At 44.7% G+C, this 19,127-nt stretch overlaps 1 protein-coding gene across 4 annotated transcripts in view; it reads right to left on the bottom strand.

Annotated features, from left to right (window-relative positions):
- Positions 1-1,875: 1,875 nt before the first annotated feature.
- Positions 1,876-19,127, bottom strand: part of Phactr4 (phosphatase and actin regulator 4) — a 72,511-nt gene continuing 55,259 nt past the window's right edge. For all 4 annotated transcript variants that reach the window (XM_085838884.1, XM_085838883.1, XM_085838882.1 and 1 more), the window contains 5 exons: positions 12,274-12,329; positions 10,224-10,285; positions 7,670-7,807; positions 6,781-6,857; positions 1,876-4,423 (listed from right to left, as the gene is read on the bottom strand). In XM_085838884.1, coding sequence (XP_085695010.1) covers positions 4,408-4,423; positions 6,781-6,857; positions 7,670-7,807; positions 10,224-10,285; positions 12,274-12,329 — 349 coding nt within the window. In that variant the 3' untranslated portion in view covers positions 1,876-4,407. The remainder of the gene's footprint in view (positions 4,424-6,780; positions 6,858-7,669; positions 7,808-10,223; positions 10,286-12,273; positions 12,330-19,127) is intronic.

Raw genomic sequence — 19,127 nt, 5'->3', positions numbered from 1 at the left:
CTGTTTCCCAGATTTTTAAGACATGAAATTAAGCCTGATGAATGTTATTGTGAAATATTATTTATTTGAAAGAAGGTGGCATGGGCATGATGGTGTAGGTTTTTTTGTTTTTTGTTTTATTTTTCGAGACAGGGTTTCTCTGTATAGCCCTGGCTGTCCTGGAACTGACTCTGTAGACCAGGCTGGCCTCACAAACTCAGAAATCCGCCTGCCTCTGCCTCCCGAGTGCTGGGATCAAAGGCGTGCGCCACCACTGCCTGGCTCCCACTGAGCCATCTTGTTGGCTCTGCCCTCTCCTTTCTGACATGGTTTTCCAGACCTCAGTCTCTCTCCATGAAGAAGCAAACTTCATCCAGAGTTCAGAAAACAGTGGGCAGTGTGAACCCTCCGAACAACCTTCTGGAGACATTTTAACCCCAAAGCTGCAGGAACCAAGGGAGACCTAATCTGGACCACAGGAATCTGGGATCAGAGAATCATCCAACAAAAAGTAATGACTACTGGTTTCGTTTCACGCTTAGGGAAGGGTAATGTGCCAAAGTGCCAAGCAGCAAATGAGTCACTGCTGAGGTGCCCTGGGCTGAAACTGGGCAGCCTGCCAGAGAGGACAGGCAGCACCAGCTGCTCTGGTGACACCAGCCTGGTGACACCAGCCTGAGGTTCAGTCAGCCAAGGTCCATATTGAGTAAATCCTTGAAAGGGACTGTTGAAAGTCCTTGTTCTCAAACATATGTAAAGATGGTGTTTGTCTTGACCTTTAAAACAAACAAACAAACAAAAACCCAGCCGGGTGTGGTGGCACACGCCTTTGATCCCAGCACTCCGGAGGCAGAGACAGGCGGATTTCTGAGTTCGAGGCCAGCCTGGTCTACAAAGTGAGTTCCAGGACAGCCAGTGATATACAGAGAAACCCTGTCTCGAAAAACCAAAACCAACCAACCAAACAAAAAACAAAAAACCAACCCCGACCTGCACAATCTCATTTTCCAGACAGGGTGGGGAGTGTCTAGGCAGGTGAGGCACCTAGTGTAGTGTAGTTACCAGACATAGGAGGCTCCCAATACTCCTCTCTCTGCAATTTAGAGAGTGTGGCCGGGGAATGAATATGATATACCCTAGGCTATGCTGGCTGGCTTTGAATTTGTTATATTAAGATGACCTTGAGCCGGGCGTGGTGGCGCACGCCTTTAATCCCAGCACTCGGGAGGCAGAGGCAGGCGGATTTCTGAGTTCGAGGCCAGCCTGGTCTACAAAGTGAGTTCCAGGACAGCCAGAGCTACACAGAGAAACCCTGTCTCGAAAAACCACAAAAAAAAAAAAGAAAAAAAAAAAAAAAAAAAAAGATGACCTTGAACTTCTGACCCTTCTCGGCTTCAGAAGCACTGGGAACACTTTGTCTTGTTTGATGCTGGGAATTGAACACAGGGATAGCAGGCAAGTGCTCTACTGAGGGATATCCCAGCCCTGTGATTTTGGTTTGTTCAGAGAAACATACAAACATGATAGTTTCACTTCTGGCTACATTTAACATTATCATTTATCTTCTTTTTATTTGAAGTCATTAGCAGTATTTTGGGTATCACTTTTAAGTTGTTTTTTTTTTTTTTTTTTTTGGTTTTTTTGGGGCAGGGTTTCTCTGTGTAGTCCTGGCTGTCCTGGAACTCACTTTGTAGACCAGGCTGGCCTCGAACTCAGAAATCCGCCTGCCTCTGCTTCCCGAGTGCTGGGATTAAAGGCGTGCTTTTAAGTTGTCGTAATCTTCTTGAATATAACAAAAAAACATAGGTCAGGGATATGGCTTAGGGTGACTGTCTAACACGCATGAGGCCTGAGCGCAATGCCCAGCACTAAAAAAGTAAAAAGTAACAAATTCAGTTTTTTGATATTCTAAAATACTTTAATAATTAAGATTGGTAGGAAGGCTGATATACAACGTAATTATGTATTTTACAGGATTCTGTACAGTAGGGAAGCATCTTAACGTACGACAACGAGGCTTTACGTCCTTTACATTAGGACTGTAAGCTCCCACTTACAGAAAGAAGACACATAATCAACTTTTATATACATAAAAACAAAACCACTGCCTAGATGCGGCCCTAACATGTCCTGCTTCAGAAGACAGATGAGATGAGCAGAGTCAGAGCCCTTGATGGCACACACAAGCAGACGGGAGCTCAGGCTTGGCACGTGAGGGAGAACAGCTGCGAGAGAAGCCGTTGCTGGCCGGCAGGTATGGTGGGTGCATCTGTGAGCCCTGTACTTGGGAGGTGGAGGCAGGGGATCCTTGGCTACATAGTGAGGCTACATAAGACCCTGTCTAAAAAAAATGTTACCACACCACAGACAGCACAGGCATTTGCAAAGTACTCTCTAAACCTGGGACTAAGAACGGAGAAAAGGGCGGAGCAGGGCGGAGCAGGGATGGAGCAGGGGCAGAGCACCGGCCTTGCTTGTGAGAGCTGAGCCTCGGTCAGGAGCACAGGTTAGCAGCGCTGGCAACCTTGTATCTAGACAACTCACAGACTTCACAGGATTGTTGTTTTTCCCTTCCATAACTCAAGCAATATCAAGGTTTGAGGAGATGGGGACGAAGTCTTTTTTCCATAGATAGAAACTACATGGCAGGAAGAGAAAAAACAAACAAAAGCACTTGTTCCTTCATAGAGAAGGAAGTACTAGTTTTAAGGTCACTTTAGCTTTTTTTTTTTTTTTCGAGAGACAGGGTTTCTCTTTATAGCTCTGGCTGTCCTGGAGCTCACTTTGTAGACCAGGCTGGCCTCGAACTCAGAAATCCGCCTGCCTCTGCCTCCCGAGTGAGTGCTGAGATTAAAGACGTGCGCCACCACACCCGGCTTCACTTTAGCTTTTTTTGTTTGCCCTATATTCTAACTCTTTAATAAGTGTGATGCTGACAAGGAGAAAATTGCTGAAAGAATACAGACAGGAAATAGAATAAAGCAAAAAACAAACAAACAAAAAACCAAAAACTTTTTAAGAGCCACAATCCACTAGCTATTAAGGTGAGTAGAAGCTGGGTGTGGCCGTTGCCTTCGATGATCACAGACTGGGAAGGCTGAGTAAGGAAGACTTCAAGTCAAAGGCTAGCCTGGGCTACATACTGAGGTATAGACTAAAACAAAAAGAAAAGCGACAAACCCAGTTACATTTCCCTTCCACTTACAATGTAAGTAGAATCCAGGCAGGAACAGTAAGGCTGTGTGGGTTTCAGGAGAAAAGTTCTTTGAAAAACATAACCAAATCTGCACCCCAATACAAGTGGGGAGGCCTGGCTACAACAGGAATGGGAAGGCAAGTGAGGTGTTCGTTGTGGGGAGGGGGAGGGGCTAATTCAGTAGAGGGGCTGTGCAGTAAGGAGGGCCAACAGCACCAAGGAGGGAGCATGGGCACCTGTAGCACACAGTGCTCCCACACAGTGCTCCCACAGGCCAAAGTGATTTATAGTATCATTTGGTACGAGGAACGTATAATAAAGTCTGCCCCATGAGTCAGTTCTCTGCCAAACCGGCATTAACAGTAAGGCCTTTTTCTTGGTTTGTACATAGAAAATGCACATGGCTTTCTCATTTGATCATTTGGATTCTGATTACAGCTCAGACTACACAATGGATGAATTTTCCCCATTTCTTTAAGTTCACTTTAAAATAAGGGCCAGGATGAGAGCATGAAGGCTCATGCTTATAATCTCAGCACTTGTGAGGCTAAGACAGGAGTTTGAGGCCAGCCTGGGCAACATAGTGAGTTTGCAAGCCAGCCTGAGCCACAGTATAAGATCTTGTCTCAAAACAAAAAGGAGCTAGGATGACAAGTGCCAAATGGAGGAACAGGCCGGAGCCTGCGCTGGCTTCCTTCTGGTCAGACCTTATGCCGAGAGGTCCAAGCACTTTTCTGCAAGTGGGCCTTTGCTGGAAGGGCTGGTGTGTCCGAAGGTTTTTTTCCTGGTAAGAGGACCTGGGGGTTGGAATGAGCCTCCCTGAGCAGCTCTCAGACAGGGCAGACAGGTAAGGCTAACAGTACAAACGGCCTCAGCACACCAAGATGTCTTAGGGCAGCATGTGCTGTAGCCAGAAAAACTCAAAACCTGTAAGAGGCCCTGTGCTTCTGTGGCTGGTGAGAGAAGCCCTCAAGTCTCCTGCAGTGTTGTTAACAGGCTCAAAGCATCGGAGTTTCATTCTTCTCTAAGGGGAGCACAAGGATCCAAACCTAAGAAAGGCTACATGCGTACAAGCGCTGCTTGCCCTGACCCAGATCCCAGAGCAGCTCTGGCGGTGCAGGAAGTGCAGCTCTGGCTGTACGAGAAGTGCTGTGGTCGCCCCGGAGATGAAGCAGAACAGCCATGCTTTTCCTTTTCCTGTGGTCCTTTAGCTCCTTTCTCAGGCTTCAGCTTCATGGGCGATGGTAGCTGGAAGGGGGCAAAAAGGGAGAAGTTATCAGACAATGGAGACGGCTTTCCTATTCCTGAAATTTGTTTGGGAAAAAAATCAAAGGATTCATGATAATTACAAAACTATAGACACTTCACGTGTGCTGAGGACTGGGGCAGGGCCCTGTACAAGCTGCACACGCTCTGCCACGGAGGGAAGCCTCCAGCTCTAGTGGGATTAGCACTATGATGCTGTAGCTGGAGGGGAAGGACTTCCAGCACTTCCGAGTTTGAGGCAGGAGGACTGCTTTGAGTTCCAGGCTAGCTTGAGCTATAGTGTGAGATATTATCACAAGAGACCAATATTAAAAAAAAAAAAAAAAAAAAAAAAGGAGGAGGAACAGGTCAGAGTCCATCACTCTACAGGTGAAAAGCCAAACCAGTATTTATTAGAACCCAAGTCAATAAACAAGAATAAAACCCCTTGTTTTGGTCTCACAGATCAAAAACAAAACAAAAGAAGACAAAACAGAACAATGGATTTTCCCCTAAGGATCCACTGTCTCCTGCTGACGTGGGTACCATATTTGCACTCTGGGCTACAGAGGGGTCAGAGAGAGGGAAAGGGCTGCTTGCTCTGTCGACAACAGCCGTCTCCGTGTCCCCATGCCACAGGGGCATCAGTCTTTCTGCAGTTTACTCCCAGTCACCCTTCTGCAGTGACAAGAGCTTGTAGAAACCAAGAGTTCTGCCCTGATTCCATGCTGCAACCTAGGGATCTAGAATTGTAAGTACTGTGTTGTAGGTACTTAGTGAATAATTGTTAAATAAACGAAGCTGTCTACACAGCTTACTGTCTCACAGATCTCACAAACATCGACACACAAGGTAGAAATACGAGCACTCTGGTATGCTGGCTCACATCTGTGGTCTCAGCTCTTAGGAGGTGGTAGGAGTATCAGAAGCTCCAGGCAGCTGGGTAAGGCGGCAGGGGCCTGCAAGCCAGCACTTAGGAGACAGCCAGTACATGTGTGGCCAGCTATAACTCCACAGTGAGACCATGTTTCAAAAATAACAATAGAGCCGGGCGTGGTGGCGCACGCCTTTAATCCCAGCACTCGGGAGGCAGAGGCAGGCGGATTTCTGAGTTCGAGGCCAGCCTGGTCTACAAAGTGAGTTCCAGGACAGCCAGGGCTATACAGAGAAACCCTGTCTCGAAAAACCAAAAAAAAAAAAAAAAAAAAAAAAAAAAACAATAACAAAAGTAGCTGCTAGGGCTTAGTAACTCGTTTGTTGAATCAGCACTTAGAAGGTAGAGGTTAGACAACTGTTTCAGCCTAGCACTGATTATATGCAAATTCTCAGCCTAAGCTACACAAAATAACTCAGAATGGGCATTACAACTGCCTCTTGGTTTTCGTTCCTTTTGTTGGTGTTGCTTTGAGACAGGGTCGGATTTACTTCAGGATGCTCTGGAACTTGCTGTGTAGCTGGAATGACCTTGACCTTCTGACCCTCTTGCCTCTACTTCCTAAGTGCTGGGGTAACGGACATACATCACCATACCCGCGGTATGGAGGGCTGGGGGTGGAACCCAGGGCTTTGTGCATGCTGGGCAAGCACTCTACCAGCTAAGCCACACTGCCAGCTCTTTGTATTTATCTACTATTCTATTTTTAATGTGTGTATGTGTGAGTGCAGGCCCACAGATGCAGCAGTGCACATGTGGAAGTCAGCTGAAAGTTTCTGTCTCCCACCTGTTGGAATTAAGGTCTTTGTTTATTTGTTTGTTTGTCTTTTGTTTTTTTTTCGAGACAGGGTTTCTCTGTGTAGCCCTGGCTGTCCTGGAACTCACTCTGTAGACCAGGCTGGCCTCAAACTCAGAAATCTGCCTGCCTCTGCCTCCCAAGTGCTGGGATTAAAGGAGTGCACCACCAAGTGCTTGGCATGGAATCAAGGGTCTCTTATTCACTGCTGTGTATACCAGGCTATAGCTGGCTCATGGGCTTTTGAGAATTGCCCCATCTCTGCCTTCCACTTCACTGTGGTGTGCCAGTATGGTAGACACTCACTGCTGCATCTGGTTTTATGACTTCTTGGGATCCAAAGTCATCTTTACACTTTGGCAGAACAGCTCATCCACAGATCATCCTGGCCCTATTGTCTTTGGATTTTAACACAAAGTCTCAGAGTCTAGGGTAGCCGTGAACAGTAAGGGATGGGCTAGCCTTAAACTCCTGGTCCTTCTGCCTCCACCATCCAAGCTGGGATTATGGATACATGCTACCATCCTTGGCTTTCTAGATCAGCAGAGCTCTTCCTTCTGAACAACTTTGTTGCTTGTCTGTTGCAGAAATTTCACTTAGCTACAAGTATTTGGATCTTTTGGGTCTTACCGTGTAAAGTGTTTGCTGTCTACATGAACCTCCATCTCCGAGCTCTTAAATTCATTTAATTCTTTCCTTATGGCAGCCTGTAGAACAGAAGTAAGATTTGAACATCTTTTCTCTACCAAAGGGCAGTTGTGTGACCCTCCATGTATCTCTAATGGGCTTACCATTAGAAGGAACCACAGGTCTTAGGTGCAGACAAGAGGGGAGAAAAAGCCAGGTCTTGAGAGCCAGCTGAGCTCTGAGCCAAACACGCATTATCCTCCCTGATAGCATGCATGCAAACCTACAAATCTCAAGTTAAATCAAAGTATTAAAAAAATAGAATGTGGGACTGGAGAGATGGCTCAGTGGTTAAGAGCACTGACTGTTCTTCCAGAGGTCCTGAGTTCAATTCCCAGCAACCACATGGTGGCTCACAACCATCTGTAATGGGATCTGATGCCCTCCTGTGGTGTGTCTGAAGAGAGCTACAGTGTACTCATATACGTAAAAAAAAAAAAAAAAAAAAAAAAAATGTATAATCTTTGTAGTTTTTACAGTATATTAAATGGGTATAGAAGTGAAGTAAGTATAATTACTCAAATATAACACCGTATTTCCTCCAATTGTGGCTGTTAATAATATATCTTATGGAGGCTAGAGAGATGGCCTGGCAGTTAAAAGCACTGGCTCTTCTTCCAGAGGACCCAGGTTCAGTTTCCAGCATCCACAAGATGGCTCACAACTGCCTGTTAACTCAAGTCCAGATGGTCGGCTTCCCTCTTCTTGCCTCTGTACTGATATACACGCCAGCAAAATACTCGCACACATAAAATAAGTGTTTTAAAAAAACATTCTATCTCCATCTCAAGGAACAGGGAAACTCTAAGAGAGTGTGTGACATTTGAGTTACCTTGTCAGCAGGAGTCAGTTTGGTCCATGGTTTGTCTGCTCGCCGGTCATAGTCATGAGCATCTGTTACTTCTACATACTCGTTAAACCGCAGAATCTTCCTGGCAAGCAGCTCAGCCACAGTTGGCCTTTGACTGAGCTGGAAGAAACAGCCAATCACGCATTCAGATTGCCTTTACTATTCACTGAACACCGAGTTACCTGAGGGACAGGCCAGAGGCACCAGACGCGGAGTACCTAGGAAACTGTGACTATACCACCCTGAGTTCATCCTCCCCGAAACTCCCCAAGGATTCTGGGATCACAGGTTTCATTTTGGGCTGGCCAGGTAGTTTTGCAGGTAAGAGCATTTGTTACCAAGTCTATGGACTGTGCTTAATTTAATCCCAAGGACTCACTAAGTGGAAAGAGAACTGATGTCCACAAGTTGTCCTCTGATTTCAACATGTGTGCTATATATGAAACACTCCATACACACAAAATAAATGATAATGTATGAGAACATTGTAAGGGCTTAGGTTTTAGTTTTAACTCACTTCACTGTACAGAAACACTACCATGCCCATGTTTTGCAAATTAATATATACTCCAAGACCTGAGGGTCAGGTTACAGTGTAGATGCTACCTGAGCATAGAATTTAGCACAAAGCACGTGTTTAGCATTCTTGACATCCTTGCTCCACTCCATAGCTCTGAGGAGTTCCAGGAGATACCTGGTCAATGCTACCTAAATAGCAGATTCTGTGGGAAATTATGAGGTTTTTTTTCCTAAAGATTTTTTTTTTTTTTGGTTTTTTCGAGACAGGGTTTCTCTGTGTAGCCCTGGCTGTCCTGGCACTCACTTTGTAGACCAGGCTGGCCTCGAACTCAGAAATCTGCCTGCCTCTGCCTGATTCTGCGGTTTAACGAGTGCTGAGATTAAAGGCGTGCGCCACCACGCCCGGCTTTTCCTAAAGATTTGTATGTATGAGCGCTCTATTTGCATGTATGTCTACACGTCAGAAGAGGGCATCAGATCTCATTACAGATGCTTGTGAGCCACCATGTGGTTCCTGGGAATTGAACTCAGGACCTCTGGAAGAGTTTCTAACTACTGAGCCATCTCTCCAGCCCCAGGTATTTATGATTTAAGGCTTTGACCTTAAATGATGAAAGGCAGGAGTCCTAGCAATGCCCTCTAATCAGCAAAGATAATTCCTCTATTCCTGGAGAGGGAAACATGAAATATCCACAATCACACTAAGTAAGTACACTGTAGCTGTCTTCAGATGCACCAGAAGAGGGCATCAGATCTCATTACAGATGGCTGTGAGCCAACATGTGGTTGCTGGGATTTGAACTCAGGACCTTCAGAAGAGCAGTTGGTGCTCTTAACCGCTGAGCCATCTCGCCAGCCCCATCATTTCTTAAATTTTTTGATTGTTTTCAAAGTCAATATATCCCTGGCTGTCCTGGAACTCACTCTGAAGACTAGGCTGGCCTTGAACTCAAGAGATCTACCTGCCTCTGCCTCCCAAGTGCTGGGACTAAAAGTGTTGTGTGTGACATTATGCATGGCAATTCTTACAATTTGTGGGTTTTTTTTGTTTTTGTTTTTGTTTTTTGAGACAGGGTTTCTCTGTGTAGCCCTGGCTGTCCTGAAACTCACTTTGTAGACCAGGCTGGCATCCAACTCAGAAATCCACCTGCCTCTGCCTCCCAAGTGCTGGGATTAAAGGCGTGCGCCACCACGCCCGGCTATTCTTACAATTTTTAAGAAGTGTCATCCAGCACTAAGGCCATCAGCACTGGTAGAAGCATCACAAATGAAGGGGGGATGGAGATGAAAAGAGAGGACTCTAGCACCAGCATGGTGCTAGAAAACGTCCTATCCGCACCAATCTAGACCATGGAGAAAATTATGTCTCTTCATATTTTTTCATGTCTCAGGACTATTTCAATTATTATTATTATTATTATTATTATTATTATTATTAGTTTTTCGAGACAGGGTTTCTCTGTATAGCCCTGGCTGTCCTGGAACTCACTTTGTAGACCAGGCTGTCCTGGAACTCAGAAATCCACCTGCCTCTGCCTCCCGAGTGCTGGGATTAAAAGTGTGTGCCACCAAGCCCGGCTTCAATTATTTTCTTGATTAGAAAACAATCAGTTTGCATTGCAAATGGAAAACTACATAATTCTCTTATTATTACTCCTACATATCAATAGAATTTTTAGCTTAAAGGGCTCATTGGAACATTTGTCTAGAATACACAATGCTCTTTATTTAATCCCCTACACCACAAAACAAACAAACAAACAAACAAACAAACAGATATGCAAGTAAACGAAACCCTCCAGACCAGAAGCCTCCTGAGTTCAGAACTTTTGGTTTCAGTGTAAAATGTAAGAGCCTTTTTTTTTTCAAATATTAAAACCAAGCCAACAGATGCCATTCCTGCTAATGCGGTGGGGCTGTCCCTGTCTATGCTTACTGTTATACTGATGTAGGGCACAAGTGAGACTCCTTCATTTCAATCATGCAGCTCACCCCCACGCATGGACGCCCGCCTTACCTTTCTAGTGAGGCGACGCTTGATTTCCCGTTTCTCTGCCTGCCGATCAGCTTCATTTTTAGCTTCAGATGACAGAAACAAAGGATATTACTTCAAAATGAAAATCTGCACAGCAAACATCTTAGTAATTATAATACACACATTTCTTAGAGGTCAAGGATAGAACAAACTATCTGTGAATGCCTAGTCAGGAACCTTTTCCTACCCCGGTGGTGGTGGTGGTGGCGTTGTGCCTTTAATCCCACCACAAGGAAGAGAGGCAGGCACATCTTTGTGACTCTGAGGCCAACCTGGTCTAGAATAAGTTCCAGGATGGCGAGAACTACACAGAGAAACCGTGTGTCAAAAAACTAAAAGTAAAACACACACACACACACACACAAAAGGAACCTTTCTCTGACCACTGTATAATCAAATATCTGAGCATAAGACAGGAGAAGATGGCACACCAGGCTAAGGCCTTTTATTTTATATTTTTAAACACTTTCCAGCTACCAAAAGGTTTAGGTTTAAATTTTTAACCACATGGTTAGCCATGTGGTTAAAGATCTACAGAGCTGAAAATATCTATACTATTGATTATAGTGCTCTTGAAAAAGGAAGTTTTCAGGAGACAGCAAGCTCAGTGAACTTGTTTCTCTAGAGTTCAATTCCCAGCAACCAAGAAGTGGCTCATAATGGCCTGTAACTCCAGCTGGGGTGGGACTTACACTCCCTCTGCTGGCCTCCACCATCACGTCACACATTCACAACACACACACTCACACTCACACACACACCTACACACTTAAACATAATAACATTTAAAAAGAAAACATTCTCAGAATAACCCCGAGACTAGTCAATTGATACTGCGCCGTGTGGAGGGTGTGTCTACAAAGCTTCTTGACTCTAAATCTAAAGTGTCCAGACTGTGAATAGCTCAGTCCAGCACTGAGCAGACAGGGTTATGGAATCATCCAGTGGTGTGCCCAGAAGCCACTCCAGAAGGCCCTTCCATTTCTCTGCTGAAATATTATTACTTTCATTCTTACTGTGCCTTCCCACTCTACCACAGACACCCCATCCTTCATCTCAGTACCCCTTTTCCCTTTTGGTTTCCTTCCTCCTCAGCTCCTGTTATCCCTCCCTCCACATCCACGTCCACAGAACAGTCAGCACAGCCAGTGAGCTGGCATCTGAGAAACAAGGGCACAGGGAGTCCCAGGACACAGCTGTCCTTGTCCTCGGGGCTTAGCTCAGGTTTCTCACTGAGGTAGGTACTTCCAAGGTACAAGGACACACAGGGGCCATGTCCGAAGGTCCAGGGGTGTGCTGAGAGCAAAGGATGAGAGTCCATGCTGTGAGAAGGGACTGACATGGCCTGGGGTGGAAGACAGAAGGGAGACCCAGAGTGTGAAGGCCCGGCTGGGGCTATTTCTGGTGATTTTAACTGGGATGGAGACAGCAGATGAGCCTGCAGAGCATTCGTCTAGAACAGAGATTGGGACTGGGAGCGGGGATTACCACATTTCGTCAAGAGCCCCAGGCCCCAGGAGAAGGGGAGGAGCCACAGAGCATGGATTTTACTCAAAACTCTGCGAAACCTTAGATCAGAACACTACTGCAAGAAGTTAACGATGCACGGGGATAGGAAGTTAGACACATGCTTCTATTTGGTGGCTACAGAAATAAAGTCAAGGAATAAAAGTGGAAGGGAAGCCATGGCTCAGGACTGTTCTGAGCCTGAGACGCTACTGGGGACAGCAATGTCCTGTCCATCAGTTCAGCCATTACCCCAGTTCCCTGGACAAAGAGAACATGGCCAAGCCTGACACACTGAGACAGACGCCAACACAGACCCAGGATGCTATGAGAACATTGGAACAAAATTTTCTGGCATATCACACACAGGACACTAAACAACACCATGGTGGCATCTTCCTAGGAAGTGTGGGCTTCCCGAGCAGGGACTAACTCTCCTCAGCCCTTTTAGCAAATACTTCTGTCCTAGTGCATATGGAATTCATGGAGCACAGAGAAGATCCAGCCTTCATTCTGCTCAACTCACGCTGTAGTATGTTCCGCTGCTCCAATTCTTCTGCTGTTGGTCTCTGACTCAGTCGCCTACAACAGACACACAAAGGGTACTTACTGTCCATAGTAAATCCCAACACTGTTTTTAAGAATTTTTTTTTTTTTTTTGGCCAAGATTTATATTGATGTGGAACAAATAAATCTCTAAAATCTCTTTCTTTTTTTTTGTTTTTTTTTTGTTTTTTTTTTTTTTTTTCGAGACAGGGTTTCTCTGTATAGCCCTGGCTGTCCTGGCACTCACTCTGTAGACCAGGCTGGCCTCGAACTCAGAAATCCGCCTGCCTCTGCCTCCCGAGTGCTGGGATTAAAGGCGTGCGCCACCACGCCCGGCTAAAATTTCTAACATGTACTATGGTGACTTCTTTGTTTATCGTGAAACCAGTCTGACATTGAAAGAAATGAGAAACACACACTATTATGTGGAATGTGATGGCTCACAGCTGTGAGGCCAGCCCCTGAGGGCAGAGGCTCAGGATGACAAGATCCTGTTTCAAACAGAGAGGTGCGAGTGTGGAGGTAGCTGGCACTGAAAAGCAAAGGCTGTTTTTTCTGAAAACCCAGGTTCAGTTCCAAGCACACACATGGTGGCTTACAACCAACCACATCTCCAGTTTCCATCAGGGGATCTGTCGGCCTCTTCTGAATTTCTCGGGTACTGCACATATAGTGTACACACAGCCAAAACACTCATACATTATAAAAAAAAAAAAAATCTTCAAAACAAACAAAAAGCATCCTTGATAGGTTAATCATGAGGCAGTCATGTAACAAATTGGGGATGGTGGAAAAGAGGGGGACTGAAGGATTACTGAGACTTGCCTATTCCCAACCTAGCAGGAAGGTTGAGTGAGAAACACCACGAGAGAGAGAGGGAGGGAGGGAGGGAGGGAGGGAGGGAGGTAGAGAGAGAGAGAGAGAGAGAGAGAGAGAGAGACAGACAGACAGACAGAGACAGAGAAAGAAGAAGAAGAAGAAGAAGAAGAAGAAGAAGAAGAAGAAGAAGAAGAAGAAGAAGAAAAAAGAAGAAGAAAAAGAAGAAGAAGAAGAAAGAGAGAGAGCACGCACTTACACTCTCACATACACGCATGCAAGTGTTGAGGAAACCCCACAGTGGCTGTACACCCTGCATTTCCACCAACACGTAAGGTTCCAGTTGCTTCCCACGCTTGCTAACGCTTGTGCTTTGTCTCTTAGGCATTCTCCTAAGTGTGGACTGATGACTCTGGTGATTTCCCTGATTATTAGTGATGCTGAACATATTTTTGTTTGGAGATAGGATCTCATTGTGTGCCCCTGGTTGTCCTAGAACTCACTATGCAGACCAGGCTAGTCTTAAACGCATAGAGATCCTCTTACCTCTGCTTTCCAAGTGCTGGGATTAAAGGTGCACACGACCACACCACACCTGGCCACACTGGATGTTTTTAAAATAACCCTGATGGCCATATATAATATACATATGATATTTTAGCTTTGAGAAACAGGGTTTCCCACTATAGATAAGAGTGGTCATCTTCTTGCCTCCACCTCCTGAGTACTGGGATTCCAGCATGCATCATCCCATCTGGCTGCACTGCTGGAAATACGGCAACAGGAACACAGACTTCACAGGGATAGATAGACACAGGAACACCGGCCTTCACACAGACAGACAGACACGGGAACACTGGCCTTCACAAGGACAGACACAGGAGTGAAGAGGATTTTTTCCAGGAAAGGCAGCTATTTCAGAGGAAAGCTTACATCTGTAACCACAAATGGACTAATTATTCTACATTTTCTGACACCGTGGAGGTACAGGTAGGGAATGATCTGCAGTGCTGGACAGTCATGGGAGGCTGAAGCAGGAAGACTGCCATAGGTTCAAGGCCAGCTTCAGCTACAAGTGAGTTCCAGTCCAGCTTAGGCCACAGTATGAAACTTCCACTAAACAGCCACAAAAGAATTTACATTATAATCACAAAGATTTTTGAACTGAGAATGCTATGGAAACTAATAGAACCCAGGCTTTCACACTGGCCCAAGGTTCAGTACTATGAACAAGAATTTTGAACTATGCCTCACCCTGGAGTAAAAACTCAGGGTGTAACTCAACAATTTGCTTCTTAAACCAGCCTGCCAGGTAAGGTAAGCCTGCCAAATGAATGCTTAAATGTGAGAGCCACTGACTAGGATCAACAGAATAGCAAACACCAGAGGGAAGCACCATCTAACAAGGTTATAACTCAATTAATTCTATCAGCTCAGTGGACTAACACAGTGATCATTAGTAATAAGGACAAAGACTAAATATTTGGTTGCTGGTAGTGGTGCAAGCCTTTAATCTTAGCACTGGGGAGGCAGAGGTAAGCAGATACCTGAAAGTTTGAGGCCAGTCTGTTCTACAGAGAAAGTTCCAAGATAGCCAGGGTCACAGAGTAAGACCATGTCTCAAACGAACAAACAAAAAAACCCAACCAAACAAAAAGACTCTATGGTAATAAGGAAAACTTATGATTTAAAAAAAGGGTAGCCGCATGGTGGTGGCTTATGGTTTTAATTCCAGCACTCGGGAGGCAGAGACAGGCAAAACTGAGTTCTCTGCCAACTTGGTCTACAGAGAGAGTTCTAGGAGCCAAAGCTATACAGAGAAACCCCATCTCAAAAAACAAAACAAAATAAAAACAAGAAAACAAACAAAGCATAAAGGTCGCAGTTATCTATATCCTCAGCAGGTCAATAATAACTGAAGCATGGTGTTCTACAGTGAGAAAGAAATGAAGTTCTAACATTTAAAAAAGATTTCTTGTTGTTGTGTCTTATTTTATGTCTGAACATTTGGCCTGTATGACTTATGTGCACCACATGTATGCCAGGTGCCTGTGGAGGCCAGAAAAGGACATCATATCCCCTGGTAGAGCAGTCAGTACTTTAAACCACAAAACCGTCTCTCTAGCTCCAAGAGCTTTTAAATAGCATCAGCTTTTTTATTTTGTTGGTGTTAGGGGGAAAACCCCCGAGCTACCCCAGTTCTTTTATACTAGAAATACATAATTTCTAATTACATTATATATTTGAGCGACATTCCAACTAAATGGTCCAGGCTAGCCTCAAGCTTGTTATACGCAGAGGCAGGCCTCAAACCTGGGGTCCTGCCTTAGCCTTTCAAGCAGTTTACACGCACGAGCAATGTAAAGCCCCGTCTTACTCTGAAAACACTTTTTGAAGATTTTATTTTTACTTTTGTGTATGTGTGTGTGTGTACACGTGCTTGTGTGTATGAGGGCAGGTGTCCTGAGGACCAGAGGTGTCAGATCCCCTGGAATGAGAGTTATAGGCAGCTGTAAAACTGCCCAACATGGGTGCTGAGCACTGAACTCCAACCTGGAAGAACACTACTGAGCCATCTCTCCAGATTTCTAAAAATTGCTAAAAATCAATCAATTATTCAATCAATCAATCAATCAATCAAAGATATAAGATACAATTTGATAAACGCATGAAACTCAAGAAGAATGAAGACCAAAGTGTGGACACTGTGCACCTTCTTAGAATTGGGAACAAAACACCCAGGGAAGGAGTTACAGAGACAAAGTTCGTAGCTGTGATGAAAGGATGGACCATTTAGAGACTGCTGTATCCAGGGATCCGTTCCATAATCAGCTTCTAAACGCTGACACCATTGCATACACTAGCAAGATTTTGCTGAAAGGACCCAAATATAGCTGTCTCTTGTGAGACGATGCCGGGGCCTAGCAAACACAGGAGTGGATGTTCACAGTCAGCTATTGGATGTATCACAGGGCTCCCAATGGAGAAGCTAGAGAAAGTACCCAAGGAGCTAAAGGGATCTGCAACCCTATTGTTGGAACAACATGATGTACTAACCAGAACCCCGGAGCTCTTGTCTCTAGCTGCATATGTATCGAAAGATGGCCTAGTCGGCCATCAATGGAAAGAGAGGCCCATTGGACTTGCAAACTTTATATGCCCCAATATAGGGGAATGCCAGGGCCAAAAGAATGGGAATGGGTGGGTAGGGAAGTGGGGGGCACTATGGGGGACTTTTGGGATAGCATTGGAAATGTAATTGAGGAAAATATGTAATAAAAATATTAAAAATCAAAAAAAAATCAATCAATCAATCAAACTGTTGTTCAATGACAGTCCACTTGCCTAGCTTGCATGAGGGCCTGTGCTCTACGCCTACCACCACAGAAAGAAAAGAGCTTCTACCAGGCATATGGCACACACTTGGAACGCCATCCTAGGCTCCAAGAGACCCCATCTTAAAAAACCAACAAACTATAAGCCAAATTTCAGAAAAGAAACTATATGTGGCTTGAAATCAAAGTTTCTCCTCTTTTCTTTTTGTGAAGAGGGGCCTCAGTAATCCCAGCTTGTCCTCAAATGCATTATGTACCTGTAGGTGGCCTTGAATTCCTAACCCTCCTGCTCCACACCAGATTTTAGATGACACATGCTATCATACCCAACTGAAATGCTTATTTTCAGCCCTTCACAGAAGTTTGCCATAGTTGGGGTTTAGCTGGTAGAACACTTGCCTAGCAGTGCTAGGTCCTGGGAATGGACCTCAGCTCTGAGAAATAAAAAAGGAAAAAAGAAAAAAAGAAAAAAGATGTTAATTGTGTATAGTGGCACACGTCTTTAATCCCAGCACTCTGGAAGCAGAGGCTGGCGGATCTCTGAGTTCAAGGCTAGCTCTGGTACACAGAGTGAGTTCCAGGACAGCCAGGGATACACAGAGAAACCCTGTCTTGGGGGAAGGGGAGGCAGGGAGGCAACCAAAAACCAAAATAAAATAAAATAATAATAATAATAATTTAAAAAAAGAAGTTAGGCTAACTTTTCTTTAAAAATTTTTAAGGCAATTTTTTATTAGATATTTTCTTCATTTACATTTCAAACGCTATCCCCAAAGCCCCCTATACCCTCCTCCCTCTTAAATTTTTATCACATTTATTTGTGTGTTTGTGTGTCTGTATGTATGTATGTTGAGACGAAGGAGGTACAACTGTGACCAGAACACAGGTAGCAGTCAGAGAAAAACTTGTGGGGATGGATTCTCTCTTTCTCTTACATGAGTCCCAGGAACTAAATTCAAATTGTCTAGTTTGGTGGCAAGCACCATTATATACTGAACCAACTCGCTGGCCCAGAGGGTTTCTTCCTGTACTTTTCTAACTATTTAATATAATGAATGTGTATTTATTTTTATACTATAGGGAGAGGAAGAACAAAAGACCTTTGTAAATCATAATTTGATAGAAGGTCATAATTAGAGAGCCAGACATGGTGCTGTGTGGCTTTAATCCTAGAATTAAAAAAGCAGAGTCAAGTGGATCTCTGTGAGGTTAATATCAGCTGGATCTACATGGCAAGTTCTAGGATAACCAGGACTACAATATGAGACCCTGACTCAAAAAATAATGGACTACTGACTCACACCTTTAATTCCAGCACTTGGGAGGCAGAGGCAGGAGGATGGTTCAGTGGGTAAAATGCTTGTTGTGCAAGCATGAAGACTAAGGTCTAGCAGCCATGTCGAAGCTGTGTTGGTGGCAAGTATCCACACTCCCTGCCTGGAGGGACGGAGAGAGGCAGGGGGGAGGTCTGGGACTCGCTGGCCAGCAGACTAGCCACATCAGCAGCTCCCCCTCAAATCATCAGGTGACAACAGAGTGACAACAGGAGATTCTGAGTGACTGCTCCTTGGCTTCCATATGTGCATACATGGCTGAGGCACATCCTTACCCTCCCACTCTCTCTCCACACAAACTATGCACACACATACTGCACACAACGCGCAACACATATAGGCATACTCTACACACACACACACACACACACACACACAGACATAATTATTAAACCTTTAGAATAAAATGTCTGAGAACAATCTTTAGATTAAAGCAGATCAAAGAGACAGGGCAACTGGATGTCACACACTACCTCAGACTAGAAATTAGACTTGAGAGCATAAAACCCTGCTATTAAACATATCATTCAGAGGGCTGGAGAGATGGCTCAGTGGTTAAGAGCACTGGCTGTTCTTCCAGAGTTCAATTCCCAGCAACCACATGGTGCCTCACAACCATCTGTAATGGGATCTGATGCCCTCTTCTGGTGTGTCTGAAGACAGCTACAACGTACTCACAGACATGAAATAAATAAATAAATCTTTATACACACACACACACACACATATACATAAATTAATTATAGGGAGCTAGAGAGATGGCTTAGCAGGTAAGAGCACTGGCTGCTCTTCCAGGATCCAGGTTCAAATCCCAGCATCTATATGGCAGTTTACAATTGTCTGCAACTCCAAGATCTGATACTCTCACACAGACATCACACAGGCAAAACACCAACGCACATAAAATATAAATAAACAAACAAATAAATAAATAGATAAATAAATAAATAGCAAGCCTTCACAAATATATTATGGGTAAGCCAAGCAGTGGTGGTGTACACCTTTAATCCCAGCACTCAGGAGGCAGAGATAGGTGGATCTCTGTGAGTTTGAGGCTAGCTTGGTTTATAGAGCAAGTTTCAGGAGAGTCAAGGCTTCACAGAGAATTCCTGTCTTGAAAGCCCAAAGGGGAAAAAGTAAAGCTACATGTGTGTGATGGGAAAGAAGGCTGACCCTGAGTTAAGGGACACCTTGCAGGGAGGAAGCCAAGAGCTCGTTCTGCCTTTTATCCCTTTACAGGAGTGTACGTGCCCTGCAAACTCCTACCTGCATGCAAACACGCTCACACAGAAACCAAAGGCCCTCTGCATTTCACTTCCCTCCTTTTCTGATTATACTACTTTTTGAAA

The sequence above is a fragment of the Mus caroli genome, unplaced genomic scaffold (genome assembly GCF_978045245.1).
Source record: "Mus caroli unplaced genomic scaffold, Mus_caroli_1 scaffold_6, whole genome shotgun sequence".
NCBI classification, from domain to species: domain Eukaryota; kingdom Metazoa; phylum Chordata; class Mammalia; order Rodentia; family Muridae; genus Mus; species Mus caroli.
This window is presented reverse-complemented; position numbering and strand designations above follow the sequence as displayed.